The sequence below is a fragment of the Carcharhinus amblyrhynchos genome, chromosome 8 (genome assembly GCF_965287045.1).
Source record: "Carcharhinus amblyrhynchos chromosome 8, sCarAmb.v2.hapA, whole genome shotgun sequence".
Lineage (NCBI taxonomy): Eukaryota > Metazoa > Chordata > Chondrichthyes > Carcharhiniformes > Carcharhinidae > Carcharhinus > Carcharhinus amblyrhynchos.
In genome coordinates this window covers 126,287,337-126,306,478 of record NC_137331.1, presented here as the reverse complement: position 1 = coordinate 126,306,478, position 19,142 = coordinate 126,287,337, and the positions used below count along the sequence as shown (strand labels likewise).

The following is a 19,142-nucleotide window of genomic DNA, read 5'->3' as shown; positions in this document are numbered from 1 at the left end:
TTTCATTCGAGACATTGTTTGAATTGAGTCTTTACCTCGTACTCTTTCTGCAGCTCCAGGGCCTTGCTGATCCACTTGAGACGCTTCTTATCAGACAGCTGGGACCACTGTTTGCGAAGAGCATCCTTCAGCTCCTTGGGACTTACCTAAAAAAAAAGTTTATTTATTAGTCACAAGTAAGGCATACATTAACACTACAATGAAGTTACTGTGAAATTCCCCTAGTCGCCACATTCCGGTGCTTGTTCAGGTCGATGTGCCTAACCAGCACGTCTTTCAGAGTGTGAAAATGTAAGAATAGGAACACATCATCCCATGGCCATCATCCTGTACACAACAGTTCATATCCAGCAAGTCCAGGGGTCAACAGCCTCTGGACAGTGTGTGGATAGATTACTCTCAATGCCTTGTCTCCCACTTAACCCAAAAACTTCTGACACTATTAGTAGTATTTATTGGCACCACTGGAGTCTCAGTTAAACACAGAAACAAGAAGCAGACGGAAGCCATTCGGCCCACTGAGCCTGCTCCGCCATTCTTTATGATCATGGCTGATCATCAAATTCAATATCCTGATCCCCTCTCCCCCCCCCGTCCCCATATCCCTCTAGCCTCAAGAGCTCTACCTAATTTCTTCTTGAAATCACACGTTTTGGCCTCAACTCCTTTCTGTGGGAGTGAATTCCACACATTCCCCACCCTCTGGGTGAAGAAATTTCTCCCCACCTCAGTTCTAAAATGTTCACACCTTATTCTCAAACTGTGACCCCTAGTTCTGGACTCCCCCCACCATTGGGAGCATTCTTTCTGAAACCCTGTTAGAATTTTATAAGTTTCTGTGAGATCCCCTCCCACTCTTCTAAATTCCAGTGAATATAATCCTAACTGAATTGATCTCTCCTCATATGACAGACCTGCCATCCCAGGAATCAGCCTGATAAACCTTCGCTGTGCTCCCTCCACAGCAAGGACATCCTTCCTCAGATAAGGAGACCAAAACTGCACACAATATTCCAGGTGTGGCCTCACTAATGCCCTACACAATTGCAGCAAAACCTCCCTATCCCTACACTCAAATCTTCTCGCTATGAAGGCCAACATACCATTTGCCTTCTTTATCCGTATGTCAGACGAGCGCATACCCAAGCAGCTCCTTTTTGGGGAACTCTCTGCTGGAAGACACTCGCATAAAGAGCAGAAGAAACATTACAAAGACACACTCAAGGCCTCCTTGAAGTTGCTTGACATAGACACGACCACCTGGGAAACGCTGGCACAAAACTGCCCTACCTGGTGCTACCTCATCCACAAAGACTGTCAAGCTTACGAAGCAAAGTGTATTGCTGAAGCACAACTTAAGCGCGAGCTGCAGAAGTCCAGAGCCACCAGCGCAACAACTACACTGTCTACACAAGTCTGTCCAATATGGGCCAGGACATTCCGTGCCCGAATTGGCCTGATCAGTTATCTTCGGTCACACTGCAACCAGCCTCAAAATGACTAATGGTGTCGAGGTCCTCATCGATGACAATGGACGAACAACAAACTGCTTTGAAATAAAAACTCTGTTCCATTGTTATTTACAATTTTCTCTGATAACCAAATCTCACAAATGTTCCGTCCAGTTTCTCAGTGGTCTGCTCTGCTGTTGTGGATTTCATGATCATTACTTCTGGCCACTTAGAATGCACACCTACAATTACTGGGAACAAGTATCCTTCTATTGGACCAGTCCAATCTGTGTGTAATCTCTGCCATGGATGTTTGGGCCTTTCCCATGGATGTAAGTGTTGTAGCGACGGAGTGTATCTTAGTTTTATACAGGACTGGCATTGCCCCACATTCTCTTCTGTGCCTGGGTGGCAGGGTAGCACAGTGGTTAGCACTGCGGTTAGCACTGCTGCCTCACAGCACCAGGGACATACGATTCCCGGCTTGGGTCACTGTCTGTGTGGAGTTTGCACGTTCTCCCCGTGTCTGCGTGGGTTTCCTCCAGGTGCTCCAGTTTCCTTCCACACTCCAAAGCTGTACGGGTTAGGTTGACTGGTCATGCTAAATTGACCCTAGCGTCAGGGGATTAACCAGGTAAGTATGTGAGATTACAGGGATAGGAACCATGTGGGACTGCAGTTGGTGCAGACTCAATGGGCCGAATAGCCTCCTTCTGCACTTCCTGGATTTGATGATTCTAATCCTGGCTGCCAGAAATAATTATCTGGCAGTTCCTTCATTCTCCCCACACCTGGATGTCCCTCACGTAACTCTTCAAGGATTCTTCCACACAAGCACAGGGGAATAATCACTTTCATTCTCCAGAATATAACTCCGCTCTGAAATGTCAACTCAAATCTTCTGCTGATGTGAGGCTTGAGATCTGGGTTTTTATAATTTGCTTCTTTTTTCCTTTTAGGGCCATATCCAGGATCTTCCCAATCACTGGGTGAGTTCTTGTGTGTCTTGGGACTTAAGACGAAGTCACCAGTACATCATCCACTTGTGAGAAATGTAGGACGTTGACGAAATGTTCTTCTGGTTTTTGTTTGATTTGTAATAACAAGCTTGACAAAGTGTTAACGTTTGCACATTACTCCGACTGACAATATTTAATATTGTTGGTGCGTCACATCAGAGCAAAACATGCAATGGCTTCAACAAAGTTGCTACATTTGGAATTAATTTACTGTAATCGTTGCTGTAATAACAACCTACAGTGCAGAAGGCGGCCATTTGGCCCATCAAGCACGTACCGCCAATAATGCCACTCAGGCCCTATCCCTGTAATCCCATATCCCACATCTCATAATCCCATTAGTCCGCCTAACACTAAGGGGCAATTTAGCACCGCCAATCAACCTAACCCGCCAATGTTTGGCCTGTGGGAGGAAATCCATGCAGACATGGGGAGAATGTGCAAACTCCACACAATGACCCAAGGCAGGAATTGAACCCAGGTCCCTGGAGCTGTGAGGCAGCAGTGCTAACCACTGTGTCACCTTGCCACATAATCCTACAACCTGCCTTAAAAGCATTCAATAAGGTAGCCTCAACTGCTTCACTGGGCAGGGAATTCCACAGATTCACAACCCTTTGTGTGAAGAAGTTCCTCCTCAACTCAGTCCTAAATCTGCTTCCCCTTATTTTGAGGCTATGCCCCCAGTTCTAGTTCCACCCGCCAGTGGAAACAACTTCCCTGCTTCTATCTTATCTATTCCCTTCATAATCTTATATGTTTCTATAAGATCTCCCCTCATTCTTCTGAATTCCAATGAGTATATCCCCAGTCTACTCAGTCTCTCCTCATAGGCACAATGGGTAAGAACAGCCACAATGTGAGGGAGACGGAAGAGGCAATGCTCCGTTCACACTGGCTCATTTATCTACTTCAGGCTTGAGTGACAATGGCACTGACCTCAGGGTGAACTTTCAGGAACGCCTTCTTCTCGTGATTATACCACAGCTGCTGAGGGGTCCTTGGCTTTTCCGGAACATCCGATTTTCTCTGCTTTTCAATGAGATCTGGGTGCTCATCCCTGCAAATACAAACCATTAACCACATTCCCCATCAACACTTTCCTATTTACTCCCTTTGGGTCCCCCACACACTGACTCTCACTGGGGTACGGGTCCCACACACACTGACTCTCACTGGGGTACGGGTCCCACACACACACACACTGACTCTCACTGGGGTACGGGTCCCACACACACACACACACACACACACACTGACTCTCACTGGGGTACGGGTCCCACACACACACACACACACTGACTCTCACTGGGGTACGGGTCCCACACACACACACACTGACTCTCACTGGGGTACGGGTCCCACACACACACACACACTCTCACTGGGGTACGGGTCCCACACACACACACACACACACACACACACTCTCACTGGGGTACGGGTCCCACACACACACACACTGACTCTCACTGGGGTACGGGTCCCACACACACACACACACACTGACTCTCACTGGGGTACGGGTCCCACACACACACACACACACACTGACTCTCACTGGGGTACGGGTCCCACACACACACACACACACACACACACACACTCTCACTGGGGTACGGGTCCCACACACACACTGACTCTCACTGGGGTACGGGTCCCACACACACACACACACACACTGACTCTCACTGGGGTACGGGTCCCACACACACACACACACTGACTCTCACTGGGGTACGGGTCCCACACACACACACACACACACACTGACTCTCACTGGGGTACGGGTCACACACACACACACACACACACACTGACTCTCACTGGGGTACGGATCCCACACACACACACACACACACTGACTCTCACTGGGGTACGGGTCCCACACACACACACACACACACACACACACACACACACACACACTGACTCTCACTGGGGTACGGGTCCCACACACACACACACACACTGACTCTCACTGGGGTACGGGTCCCACACACACACACACTGACTCTCACTGGGGTACGGGTCCCACACACACACACACTGACTCTCACTGGGGTACGGGTCCCACACACACACACACACTGACTCTCACTGGGGTACGGATCCCACACACACACACACACACTGACTCTCACTGGGGTACGGGTCCCACACACACACACACACACACACACACTGACTCTCACTGGGGTACGGGTCCCACACACACACACACACACACACACACACACACACTCTGACTCTCACTGGGGTACGGGTCCCACACACACACACTGACTCTCACTGGGGTACGGGTCCCACACATACACTGACCCTCACTGGGGTATGGGTTTAGATGCGTGATGTGATCTGATATTACGTTAACTCTGTATAAAGCAGGAATTGAACCTGGCCATTTCACTGTGTAGAATTCAACACCACACTAATTTTTGTTGGTTTATTCTTGGGTTGTAGGTGTTAGAGTCAAGGCTAGTATTTCATACAATCATAGAATGTCTACAGTGCACAAGGCGGCTGTTCGGCCCATTGAGTCTGCACTGACCACCCAGTCCCTATCCCCATAGCCTCAAGTATTTATCCTGTTAATCCCCTGACACTAAGGGGCAATTTAGCATGGCCAATCAACCTAACCCACCCATCTTTCAGACGGTGGGAGGAAACTGGAACACCTGGAGGAAACCCATGCAGACATGAGGAGAACGTGCAGACTCCACATAGACAGTGGCCCAAGCTGAGAATTGAATCTGGGAGCCTGGCGCTGTACGGCAGCTGTGCTAACCAGTATGCCACCGTGCCATATTTATTATCCATCTCATGAACTCAGCATTGAGGGTATGGGATCTGGATTCAGTGCACCAACGTCCTGTACAATCCTGGAATCCTCTCTACTAAAGAGATCCAATAAAACCTGATTACCAATCTGCAAATGCAACGTTGACTCTGAGCAGGATATTTGACTATGGAGGCCATCACAGTCGAGTTGGAGATTGACACAGTGGGGGTACATTTTAGCCACAGGACAAGTATCAAACTTACTGTGCAGAATTCAACAACTCAATAGATAAAGAACGGCCGGTACCTGAATTTGGCCATCGCCTGTCCAAAACTGCCCTTCTCCTGTTGGAAGTCCTGAATGTACTTGAGCTGCAGGAAGGGAATAGAAATGTGGTTAAGATGGGGAGCCAACACCCGGAGCTTCATTTGTTGAAGGTTTTATTTCCTTGTATTGTTGACACTGTGCAGGGGAGAAGTCTATGAAAAACTGGATTAGACAGGGTAGATTCAGAAAGAGTGTTCCCGATGGTGGGGGAGTCCAAAACTAGGGGGTCATAGTTTGAGAATAAGGGGTAAAACTTTTAGGACTGAGGAGAAATAAGGTGTGAACCTTTTAGAACTGAGGTGGGGAGAAATTTCTTCACCCAGAGGGTGGGGAATGTGTGGAATTCACTCCCACAGAAAGGAGTTGAGGCCAAAACATTATCTGATTTCAGGAAGAAATTAGATATCGCTCTTGGGGCTAGAGGGATCGAGGGATATGGGGGAGAAGGGGGATCAGGATATTGAATTTGATGATCAGCCATGATCAGAATGAATGGTGGAGCAGGCTCGAAGGGCTGAATAGCCTCCTCCTGCTAGTAGTTTCTATGTTTCAACGGCTCAGTCAGTACATTCACACCTCTGAGGATACAAATTAGGAGCACAAATAGGCCACTCGGCCCCGTGAGCCTGCTTCACCATTCCAAAAGAACATGACTGATCCCAACTTCAACCCCATGTTCCTGCTGACCCTCAATAACCTGTAGCACCAATAACCATTCACTCCTCCCTGTAGAACTCTCACATTCTGTGTCAGTAAGTGGCTGGTTCAGAATCCCCGCTTATTTTGCCAGTGCTGGTTTTTTGATCTCCGTGAACTAAGGCCCTGCTGCTTTATTAGGTTTGCAGCAAAGATTTCCCAGTAGATTTGGCAATCCCCCCCGGCACTCTGACCAATGTTTGTTCCTCAATCAACATTAGTAAAACACACAAGCTGGTCAGAATCACAATGCTGTTCCTGGGATCTTGCTGTGCAGAATGTGGTGCCTGCATTCCCTACATTTAGCACTGACTGTACAATAAACATCCTTCAATGATGACAAACTACTGTGAGAGGTTTGATTGTTGTGAGTGTCGTTGCAGACACGCAAGTCTTTGTTTCTTTAATACCAGCTCCCGTACCTTTTTCTTCTCGGGCAGTTCCTTGTATTTCTTGGAGAGAATTTTTGTCAGGTCCAGGTTACTCATTTCAGGGTGAATCTTTGCGTACTTGGCTCGCTTTTCCATGAAGAATCGGAAGTACGGAGTCAGGGGCTTCTTCGGAAAATCAGGGTGAGTCTGAAATAAAGATACATTTTTAAACCTTTTAATTCACAGCCAATCACAATCCTGCGCAAACATGTGCACACTCACGCTCGTGCGCACCGACTCGCTTACACACACACTGACTCACACAGACACTGACTCTCACACACAGTCACACACTGAACACCAGGCTGAAAGTTCTGAACCTACCTTTAGTTTCTTGCCTTTGTATGGATTTTTCACAAACTCCACAGCGTCTATAAGCAGCTCAGTCAGAGTGCGATATTTTCTGATCTAAAGAAATCAGAGAGTTGAAGTCAAGTTGAAGGATATCTGGGTTCTTAAAAGATAAAATCCATTATCAATAAACAGCAATGTGGGAAATTGAGAAGAAACTGAAAAAATACACTCATATCACCACCCATGTCCCAAAGCACAGGACTGGATGAGGAAGAAGAGAAAGGCTTTTAGCAAATTCAAAGGGAGCAATTTAGCTGTAGTCTTAGAGGAATATCGGAAGTATAGAGGGAACTTAAGAAAACAATTAGAAAAGCAAAAAGGAGGCATGAACTGGATTAGAGAGAATCCTAAAATATTCTATAAATACATCAAGGGGACGAGGTTATCCAGGGAAAGAGGAGAGACCAAGGGGGCAATGTGTGTGTGTGTGTGTGTGTGTGTGTGTGTGTGTGTGAGAGAGAGACCACAGGATACTGAACATTGGAGGGGTAATAAATGAATACTTCCCATCAGTTTTCCCTCTGGAAATGGGACAGTGTAGATATGGAATTCAGGAAGAGGAACTTGCACAGCAAATGGAATTTTGTCCTTATTGCTCGACGGATGGAGTTTAAAAACAGTGAGATTATGTTGCAGCTGTATAAGGTGCTGGTGAGGCCACACCTGGAGTACTGTGTACAGTTTTGGTCTCCTTACTTGAGAACGGATATACTGGCACTGGAGGGGGTGCAGAGGAGATTCACTAGGTTGATTCATAAGAACATAAGAAATAGGAGCAGGAGTAGGCCATCTAGCCCTTCGAGCCTGCCCCGCCATTCAATAAGATCATGGCTGATCTGTCGTGGCTCAGTTCCACCTTCCCGCCCTCTCCCCATAACCCTTAATCCCCTTGCCTATTAAAAACCTATCAACCCGCGTCTTAAATATATTTAGCGAGGCAGCCTCCACCACTTCAACGGGCAGAGAATTCCAGAGATTCACCACCCTTTGAGTGAAGAAGTTCCTCCTCAACTCCGTTCTAAACCACCCCCCCTTTATCTTGAGGCTGTGCCCTCTAGTCTTACTGTCCTTTCTGAGCAGGAAGAGTCTCTCCACCTCTATCCTATCCATCCCATTCATCATCTTATATGTCTCAATAAGATCTCCCCTCATTCTTCTAAACTCTAACGAGTACAAGTCTAGTTTATTCAGCCTCTCCTCATAGTTCAACCCCCTCAACTCCGGTATCAGCCTAGTAAACCTCCTCTGCACTCCCTCCAAGGCCAAAATATCCTTGCATAAGTGCGGCGACCAAAACTGCACACAGTACTCCAGCTGCGGCCTCACCAATGCCCTATACAGTTGCAGCAAGACCGCCCTACTTTTATATTCAATCCCCCTCACTATGAAGGCCAGCATCCCATTCGGATTCTGGAGTTGAGAGGGTTGGCTTATGAGGAGAGACTGAGTAGACTGGGGATATACTCATTGGAATTCAGGAGAATGAGGGGAGATCATATAGAAACATATAAGATTATGAAGGGAATAGATAAGATAGAAGCAGGGAAGTTGTTTCCACTGGTGGGTGAAACTAGAACTAGGGGGCATAGTCTCAAAATAAGGGGGAGCAGATTTAGGACTGAGTTGAGGAGGAACTTCTTCACACAAAGGATTGTGAATCTGTGGAATTCCCTGCCCAGTGAAGCAGTTGAGGCTGCCTCATTGAATGTTTTTAAGGCAAGGATAGATAAATTTTTGAATAGGAAAGGAATTAAGGGTTATGGTGAGTGGGCGGGAGCTGAGTCCACAAAAAGATCAGCCATGATCTTATTGAATGGTGGAGCAGGCTCGAAATGGGGATGTATTGGAGGTTCTGACAGGCACCTGCTGGCGAATGAACGAAGGCTAATGTGGTTCTACTTTTCCAGAAGGCTGGTAGAGATGAACCAGGAAATTACAAACCGGTGAGTCTCACGTCAGTGGTAGGGAAACTATCAGAGAAAATTCTGACAGAGAATTAATCTCCACTTGGAGAGACATGAGTTAATTAAAGTTTATTTATTAGTGTCACAAGTAGGCTTACAGTCACACTGCAAAGAATACTATGAAAATCCCCTAGTCGCCACACTCCGGTGCCTGTTCGGGTACACTGAGGGAGAATTTAGCACGGCCAATGCGCCTAACCAGCATGTCTTTCGGACTGTGGGAGGAAACCGGAGCACCTGGAGGAAACCCACGCAGCACGGGGAGAACATGTAAACTCCACGTAGACAGTGACCCAAGCTGTGAATCGAACACGGGTCCCTGGCGCTGTGAGGCAGCAGTGCTAACCACTGTGTCACTGTGCCACCCTGATTAGGGCTAGTCAGCATGCCTTTGTCTGAGAGAGATCATGCCTAACAAATCTGATAGCATTTTTCAAAAACGTGATTGAGTGTGTGGGTGAGGGAAGGGCAGCTGATGTAGTTTTAAATGGATTTTAGCAACGCCTTTGACAAGGTTCCATATGGCATTATTGAGAAGGATGAAATAGATGGAATTCAGGGAAACTTGGCGAGATGGATCAGAAACTGGCTTTGTAAAAGGGTAGTGGTACAAGGCTGTTTGAGTAACTGGAGGCCGATGTCCAACAGTATACCACAAGGATCAGTCGTGAGTCCCTTATTGTTATGTACATAAAAAATATAAATGAGAATGTGGGTGGCATAGTGGTTAGCACTGCTGCCTCACAGTGCCAGGGACCCGGGTTCATTCTCCCCGTGTCTGTGTGGGTTTCCTCCGGGGGCTCCGGTTTCCTCCCACACTCCACACATGTATGGGTCAGGCTGATTGGTCATGCTAAATTGTCCTTAGGGGGATTAGCAGAATAAATATGAGGGGTTACAGGAAAAGGGCCTGGGTGGGATTGCGGTCAGTGCAGACTTGATGGGCCAAATGGCCTCCTGCACTGTATGGATTCCACGATTCTATGGTGAGCAAGATTGGTAGAGTGGTCAATAGTGAAGAAGATGGTCGTAGGTTACAAGAAGATACAGACGGGTTAGTCAGATGGGCAGAGCAATGGCAGATATTTAATCCTGGTAAGTAAGAAGTGATGCACTTTGGAAGGAGGTCTGTACTCGTTGGAGTTTAGAAGGATGAGGGGGGATCTCAGAGACGTATAAGATAATGAAGGGGATGGATAGGGTAGAGGTAGAGAGATTCTTCCCACTTAGAAAGGATAGCAGGACTAGAGGGCACAGCCTCAAGATAAGGGGGTGCAGTTTAGATCGGAGTTGAGGAGGAACTTCTTCACTCAAAGGGTGGTGAATCTCTGCCCGTTGAAGTGGTGGAGGCTGCCTCGCTAAATATATTTAAGTCACGGGTAGATAGGTTTCTGATAGGGGAATTAAGGGTTATGGGGAGAAAGCAGGAAAGTGGAACTGATCCACTTCAGATCAGCCACGATCTTATTGAATGGCGGGGCAGGCTCGAAGGGCTAGATGGCCGACTCCTGCTCCTATTTCTTATGTTCTTAAGACAAGAGAATATTTAATGAATGGCAGGACACAGGATCTTGGGTAGTTATCCACAAATCCCTGAAGGTGCAGAGCAGCCAGCATAGTTAAGAAGGCATAGGGGGGCACTTGTTTTTATCAGTTGTGATGTAGGTGTGAGGACAAGGAGGTAACACTGGAGTTGTACAGCTGGGGTACTGTGTGCAGTTCTGGTCACCTCACTATAGGAAGGATGTGATGGCACTGCAGGGGGTGCAGAGGAGATTCACCAGGATGCTGCCTGGGATGGAGGGTTTGAGCTATAAGGAGAGACTGGATAGGCTGGGGTTGTTTTCTCTAGAGCAGAGAAGGCTGAGGGGGAACATGATTGAGGTGTATAAGATTATGTGGTTTGGACAGGGTGAGTAGGGAGCAGCTGTTCCCCTTGGTTGAGGAGTCAGTCACGAGGAGGTGTAGTTTTAAGGTGAGGGACAGGAGATTCAGAGGGGATTTGAGAAAAATAAATTTCAGAGGCTGGTGGGAATTTGGTGCCTGGGAAGGTAGTGGAGGTCAGAAACCTTACAAACTTGAAACAGTATTTGGATGAGCTGTTCAAACATCAAAACATTCCAGGATATGGGATAAATACTGGAAATGGGAGTTAGTGTGATTCTAGTGGTAGTTACTGTCGGTGCAGATTCGATGGGTGGAAGGGCCTTTTCTGCACTGTATGATTCCAGGACTGTATTCTAGATGGTGAGAAGCTGCCTTCATGAACCTTCACAGTCCATGTGGTGTAGGTACACCCACAATGCTGTTAGGAAGGATTTTGACCCACTGACAGTGAAGGAATGGCCAATATATTTCCAAGTCAGGATGGTGAGTGACTTGGACAGGAACCTGCAAGTGGTGGTGTTCCCAGCTGCCCTCGTCCTTTGAGGTGGTATATTTGGAAGGTGCTGCCTAAGGAGCTTTGCTGAGTTCCTGCAGTGCATCTTATGGATTTTACACACGGCTGCCAGTGTGTGTCAGTGATGGAGGGAGTGAATGTTGAGGGAGGTGTATGGGATGCCCATCTATCATGGAGGTTCTCGAACGTTGTTCATGCTGGAATTAAGCGATACGGAGACACAATGGGCCCCGGGCGCGGGGAGGCGGAGGGCCCGAGGATGAGGGTCCTGCGGCGTCTGATGTGCTTTCCTCTGCACTAACCTCACAGGCCAGTTTCAGCCACTGGACTCGACACATTTCCCCAGTGAAGGGGCCGAATGCCACCTTCTCCCAGTTGAAGTGAGACTCAGTGGTTTTGTACCTCATGCAGTCTCCGTCTGGGATCAGGCTCTTTATCCGATCCAACAAATTCAGCAAATCTGCTTTGCTCCATAAATCTGAAAGAAAAGCAGCAACAATAAACAGCCTTGCTCTGACAGATAGGAGGCCACTCAACCCCTCTAGCCCATTCTACCATTCAGCTGGTCGGATTCTTCATCGAGTTCCCTTCATCTCTTCACTGAACAACACAGTTTCACACTCCAATTGGACATTTTTAATCAGCTCCCACCCTCGACAGCTTTACTGAGTTCCTGAGTGAGGGGGGGAAGGAGCGAGAGGGAGGGGGGAAGGGAGCGAGAGGGAGGGGGGGAGGGAGCGAGAGCAAGAGGGAACAGGAGCAAAGGAGACAGGGAATGGTAATGAGGGCGAGGGAGATCAGAGAGAGAGAAGGAATGAGAGTTGTGTTATTGATGCTAAGAAGCGGAGAGTTAAATGTAACAGAGTTTTATTTAGTGAGTTCACGAAGGCAGCTCCTTCATCCTGACAGTCTCCAATGTTACTGATCTGTGACATCACGTCCCATGACGATATGCCTATATTAATACAGAATGTTTAATACAGGACTATAAATACGTAACATTTCCTCCCCCTTTACATCGAACATCCCCAATAAATTAACAATAGTTAATAAGTCAGATAGTTTGGAGGTATTCGCTCAGGAAACGGTTAGCTCTGGCATCCTCTCCACTCCAGCTGTGACTGCTGCTGTTTTTGTCTTTGCATGGACACTAGCACTGGTTATTCTGAGCTGTGGTGGTGCTCTATCAGGAAAGTTCTTGTGTCTGTGGATGAATTATCTCTGAATCCGCTCTCCGTCACTGGTGCTGTGAGTAGATACTGGGTCACTGCTGGATGGACAGTCAGTAAGGATGGAAGGTGACACTGGGGCAGCAGTCACGCTGGTGCCAGAGATTGTATATAAAAAAACTCAGACATATTCCCTTGAAAGCTTCAGGAATAGTGTTGAAGATGTTCACTGGTGAAGTGGTTCCACTGAAGGGTCACATTGAAATAGCTCTGCAACTTAATGGGCAAACTGCACATTTATCCCTACATCGAATAAAAGGCAATTAGCCATCATTGATGGGTTGTAGATGGTTAGAGAAGATGTGACTGAACTGGGTCAAAGTCAGCCTGCCACACTTGGAATACTGTGTACAGAAGATTGACTCTGGTCCGAGGCAACGGCATCGCTTTCCTGAACTGTATCTGTTGGTGTCGGGACTGTGGGAAGGTTCAGGTTAGGAGAATTGAATCTGAATTCTCAGCAGGTTAGAGTCATAGAGGTTGACTGCATGGAAACAGGCCCTTTGGCCCAACCTGTTCATGCCACCCCTTTGTTTCAAACCCCTAAGCTAGTCCCAATTGCCTGTGTTTGTCCATATCCCTCTGTACCCGTCTTATCCATGTAACTATCTAAATGCTTAAAAGACAAAATTATACCCATCTCTACTATTACCTCTGGCAGCTTGTTCCAGACACTCACCACCCTCTGTGTGAAAAAAATTACCCCTCTGGACACTTTTGTATCTCTCCCCTTTCACCTTAAACCTCTGCCCTCTAATTTTAGACTCCCCTACCTTTGGGAAAAGATATTGACTATCTAGCTGATCTGTGCTCCTTATTATTTTATAGACCTCTATAAGATCACCCCTCAGCCTCCTACACTCCAGAGAAAAAAGTCCCAGTCTATCCAGCCTCTCCTTATAACTCAATCCATCAAGTCCCAGTAACACCCTAGTAAATCTTTTCTGCACTCTTTCTAGTTTGATAATATCCTTTCTATAATAGGGTGACCAGAATTGTACACAGTATTCCAAGTGTGGCAGGCTGACTTTGACCCAGTTCAGTCACATCTTCTCTAACCATCTACAACCCATCAATGATGGCTAATTGCCTTTTATTCGATGTAGGGATAAATGTGCAGTTTGCCCATTAAGTTACAGAGCTATTTCAATGTGACCCTTCAGTGGAACCACTTCACCAGTGAACATCTTCAACACTATTCCTGAAGCTTTCAAGGGAATATGTCTGAGTTTTTTTATATACAATCTCTGGCACCAGCGTGACTGCTGCCCCAGTGTCACCTTCCATCCTTACTGACTGTCCATCCAGCAGTGACCCAGTACCTACTCATAGCACCAGTGATGGAGAGCGGATTCAGAGATAATTCATTCACAGACACAAGAACTTTCCTGATAAAGTCTATAAGATTATGAGGGGCATGGACAGAGTGGATAGTCAGAAGCTTTTTCCCAGGGTGTTGGAGTCAATTATTAGGGGACACAGGTTTAAGGTGAAAGGGGCAAGGTTTAAAGGAGATGCCAAGACAAGGTTTTTACACAGAGTGGTGGTTGCCTGGACCTTGCTGCTAGGGAAAGTAATGGAAGCAGATACGTTAGTGAGTTTTAAGGGGCGTCTTGACAAGTACATGAATAGGATGGGAATAGAGGGATATGGTCCCCGGAAGGATAGGGGATTTTAGTTCAGTCAGGCAGCACGGTCAGTGCAGGCTTGGCGAGCCGAAGGGCCTGTTCCTGTGCTGTAATTTTCTCTGCTCTTTAAATAGAAGCAGGATGAGGCTACTTGGCCCTTGAATATGATCATGGCTGACCTACAGAACATTACAGCGCAGTACAGGCCCTTCGGCCCTCGATGTTGCACCGACCAGTGGAACCAATCTAATGACCCTCTAACCTAAACTATTCCAATGTTATCCATATGCCTATCCACTGACCATTTGAACACCCTTAAAGTTGGCGAGTCCACAACTGCTGCAGGCAGGGTATTCCACGCCCGTACTACCCTCTGAGTAAAGAACCTACCTCTGACATCCGTCCTATAATTACCACCCCTCAATTTAAAGCTATGTCCCCTCATGTTAGCCATCACCATCCGCAATGTGTTTCCGGCAGCTACCGCGTTTTTCCCAGGCACCTATACCAGACTCAACTTCTTTTCTGTACCATTGCCCTCTGTAGAGTATAGGGCTAACGGTAGGACTCTGAATAGTGTGGATGAACAGAGGGATGTAGGTGTATGTGTACATAGATCCCTGAAAGTTGGGAATCAAGTAGATAGGGTTGTTAGGAAGGCATACGGTGTCTTGGCGTTTATTGGTAGGGGGATTGAATTTAGGAGCCACAGCGTCATGTTGCAACTGTACAAAACTCTGGTGCGGCCGCACTTGGAGTACTGTATGCAGTTCTGGTCCCCACATTATAGGAAGGATGTGGAGGCTTTGGAGAGGGTGCAGAGGAGGTTTACCAGGATGTTGCCTGGTATGGAGGGGAGGTCCTATGAGGAGAGACTGAGGGATTTGAGGTTGTTTTCGTTAGAAAGAAGGCAGCTAAGAGGGGACCTTATTGAAACATATAAGATGATTAGAGGTTTAGATAGGGTGGACAGTGATAGCCTTTTTCCTCGGATGGAGAAAGCTAGCACAAGGGGGCGTAGCTTTAAATTAAGGGGTGGTAGTTATAGGACGGATGTCAGGGGTAGGTTCTTTACCCAGAGGGTGGTGAGGGATTGGAATGCCCTGCCTGCTGCAGTTGTAAATGCGCCTAGTTTGGGGGCGTTTAAGAGATCCGTGGATAGGTTTATGGATGGAAAGGGATTGGTTTAGGTTAGAGGGTCATTGCTTTTTAACTGGTCGGCGCAACATCGTGGGCCGAAGGGCCTGTTCTGCGCTGTAACGTTCTATTCCTCGATCTATCAAATATTTATCCACCTCCACTTTGAATACTTCTAATGATCCGGTCTCCACCACCCTTTGTGGCAGAGAATTCCAGAAATTCTCCACCCTTTGCGAGAAGAAATTTATTTTCCTTTACTGTTCCTTTCTCTTGTCATTATATCCCCTTGATTGACACTCTCTCACTAATGAAACCATCTCACCTGTCAAGACTGCAGGTTGCCTCATTTTTCTTGACCATTTTGCACTGCATGAATACTGGTTTGCTTTATTCTTGCTTCTTGTTATTTTTGTTCGTAGCTTGCTTTTTCTTCCAGCAGACATGCTCTATATGAGCTTTTTTGTGCATATATCCTTGCAATCCACAATTAAATATCCTCACATCACACATCAGTGACATGTATGAGTTTTAAAACATAGGTGTCAATTTGTGTATCCGAGTATTCAAACTCAATGCTGAGTTTATTTCGCATCCTGCTCCAAATAAACAGCAATTTCCACAGCCCTTTTCACAATAAGCTTACTCTCATCTCACAACCATTTCTGCATTGTTTCACTGTACAAACCGCAGACCAGTCTGTCCCAAAATGTATCATTTAAAACATCACTGAACTCTGCAAGATTTTTTAATGCAGTCACGAATTGCACAGTCGATTCCTCATCTTCTTGATGTTCAGTGGAATCTGAATCACTTTGTAACCAAAGGATTTGGTGAATAGAGTGCTTGCAGAACCTCTACGATATGTGAATATGTTTCAGTGTCTGGTTTCTTCAGTTGCATCAAACTCCTGAGGAGATTAAATCTTTTCTCCATCACATTCAGGAATGTTGGCACTCTTCTGTTATTTAGTCTGCCTGCATTAAATACTCAAAATACTCAGTATAGTAGACCCATCACTTCATTGTTTCATCGGAGGATCTCATGTTGCAAAAGCTCCGATTTTCTTCTGAATGGAGGTTCCCTGGATGCACACTTCACAATGTGTTTCCAGCAGTTACTGTGTTTTTCCCAGGCACCAACCCAAGTTCCAGCCTCTTTTTAAACATCCCTCGCTCTATAACTACTCAGTAAGAAGTCTCACAACACCAGGTTAAAGTCCAACAGTTTAATAAACCTGTTGGACTTTAACCAGGCATTGTGAGACTTCTTACTGTGTTTAGCCCAGTCTAACACTGGCATCTCCACATCTATGACTACTCTGCAGAGGATCGTTACTCACGCCCATCTCACACCCAATGCCTGAAGCACTTGCAAGATGTTTTCTTTTCCAACTTTTCAGCAATTTTGTTTCCTCCTGCGTGGCAGGCAAGTGCTGTTCAAAGTTATTGTTGTTAGTTTTTGTATTATATTATTGTGTTATTCACTGCATGCTGCTTCCTCCCTCTAGTCATCTCCCGTGCTAGCGGCCTGTTACATCACATCCCTTGACAGTGTGAATATATTAATGCATAGTGCTTACTGCAGCTACCAGGATTCAATATAAATACACATTACTGAGAGCGAGAGGCAGAGAAGGGGGCAGAGAGAGAGAGAGAGAGAGAATAGGGCTGAAAATGAGGGAGTTTAGAGAGCGGGAGACTGAGAAAGGGATTGAGGGAGACAGAGACAGACAGAGAGTAAGAGCGAAGGCTGAGGGGGGCACGTCTGGAGAGACAGACAGAGAGAGACGGAGAGGAAAAGGAACAGAGAGGGAGTGAAATCAGAGGGGGAAAGAGAGAGAGAGAGAGAAAAAGAGGGAAAGAGAAAGAGGGAGAAAAAGGCAAGGCAATGGATGTGAGGGGAGATTTTAAAAGATGATGTCTGAATTAATGCTACATCCAACTCCATAACCCCTTGAGTTTGGGGACCTTGAACTGATTCCTGGAAATAAGTCTCTAGTCCCCCCAGCCTCCAGCGCCTGCTTGTGGAATGTGCAGAATCTTACCAGCCTCCTCCTCGATGGTGATAGTCGGGACAGACGTGGAAACTACTGAAGCTCCATTCATGGTGTTCATCCTTTCCTCCAAGTCCGCTCTCCTTGGCCCTCCAACGACTCAAAGCTGGGTCCCTGGTGCTGCGAGGTAGCAGTGCCAAACACTGTGCTGCCCAATGGGAACCTATGCAAGAAATCAGAGTCAAGGCCAAAAACAAAAGACAGAAAGAGGAAGAGGAAAAGTGAAACCAAGGGCCAGCTTCGAACAGGGTCAGACTGTGTGCACAGCAAGATCCCACAGGCAGCAATGCGGCTGGCCATCCGACTGCCTGATGTCAGTGATTGAGGGACAGAAGGAAGCGCCACAGAAAGCATTCTTTCTGGTTGTATCACAGCTTGGTATGGGCTCCTGCTCTGCCCAAGACTGCAAGGAACTACAAAACGATCGTGAATGCAACCCAATCCATCGCACAAACCAGCCTCCCGTCCACTGACTCAGGAAAAGCATTCAGCATCGTTAAGGACCCCATGCACCCCGGCCATTCTCTCGTCCACCTTCTTCCCTCAGGAAAAACGTACAAAAGTCTGAGGTAATGTACGAACCGATTCAAAAACAGCTTCTTCTCTGCTGCTGTCAGACTTTTGAATGGACTTACCTTGTGTTAAACTGATCTTTCTCTACACCCTCGCTATGACTGTAATACTACATTCTCCACTCTATCCTTTCCTTCTCTATGAAGACTACGCTTTGTATCGTGCACAGGAAACAATACTTTTCACCGTATGTTAATTAATGTGACAATAAATCAGTCCCGAGGGACTCCCGGCTCGGGGTCGCTGTGTCTGTGCTGAGGCTGCACATTCTCCCCGTGTCTGCGTGGGTTTTCTCCGGGAGCCCCGGTTTCCCCTCTCAGCCCAGGAGATGTGTGCGTCCGGGTGGATCGGGCCCGGGTGGATCGGGCCACGCTGAGTTCACCCTCCCTCTACCTGAATAGGCGCCTGGGGGGGGGGGATTTTCACAGTAACTTCATTGCGGTGTTAAGCCGACAGTGGGGGCGGGGGGGGGTGTTTGCTGCCTGTGGGATCTTGCTGTGCGCACAGCCACAGGCTCCCTGGGGCGACACCGGCGTTACAGGAACGCAGCTTCCGTCAGGCAAGGCCCGGGCTTCACTCAGGGCCTAGGCCCGGGCCACGAACATGCGGCCGGGGCGAGGCAGGAGGAGAGGCCGAGGCTGCGGGCGGCCCCCCGGATCCGGCTCCCCGCTCCCCCCGGTGCCCCCCCACCCCGACCCCCGGGCCCCGGGGCTCTCCCCGACCCCCCGCTCCCCCCGGGCCGACCCCGATCCCGGGCCCGGGCCCCGCGGGCCCCGCTCTCCCTCACCCTGTCTCGGCCTCTCTCAGTTCCGGCGCCGCTCGGAGGCGGGAAGCGGCTCAGCCCCGCCCCCGTCTATAGGCTGCTGCTGCCCATAGGGTGGGATCTCCCTCAGACTGTCCAATCAACAGGGTGGATCCCGCTACAGGGCGGCGCCTCCTCCACAGGCGGAATCCACAGGCTTTAATACAGGAGGTTTAATACACAGGGGGTTTAATCCACAGGGGCTTTAATCTACTGGGGGTTTAATCCACAGGGTGTTTAATCCAGGGTTTAATACAGGGGGTTTAATCTACAGGGAGTTTAATCTACAGGG

At 47.7% G+C, this 19,142-nt stretch overlaps 1 protein-coding gene across 1 annotated transcript in view; it reads right to left on the bottom strand.

Moving 5' to 3' along the window:
• LOC145346912 (nucleolar transcription factor 1-like) overlaps window positions 1–18,885 on the bottom strand; it is a 56,262-nt gene extending 37,377 nt beyond the window's left edge. Inside the window, exons 1-8 of the mRNA XM_080194792.1 lie at window positions 18,836–18,885; window positions 17,467–17,638; window positions 11,728–11,903; window positions 7,031–7,114; window positions 6,698–6,853; window positions 5,559–5,623; window positions 3,410–3,530; window positions 36–146 (exon numbers count right to left, since the gene is read on the bottom strand). Of these exons, the coding sequence (XP_080050918.1) occupies window positions 36–146; window positions 3,410–3,530; window positions 5,559–5,623; window positions 6,698–6,853; window positions 7,031–7,114; window positions 11,728–11,903; window positions 17,467–17,536 (783 nt within the window). The 5' untranslated portion in view covers window positions 17,537–17,638; window positions 18,836–18,885. The remainder of the gene's footprint in view (window positions 1–35; window positions 147–3,409; window positions 3,531–5,558; window positions 5,624–6,697; window positions 6,854–7,030; window positions 7,115–11,727; window positions 11,904–17,466; window positions 17,639–18,835) is intronic.
• Between the last annotated feature and the right edge of the window lie 257 nt (window positions 18,886–19,142).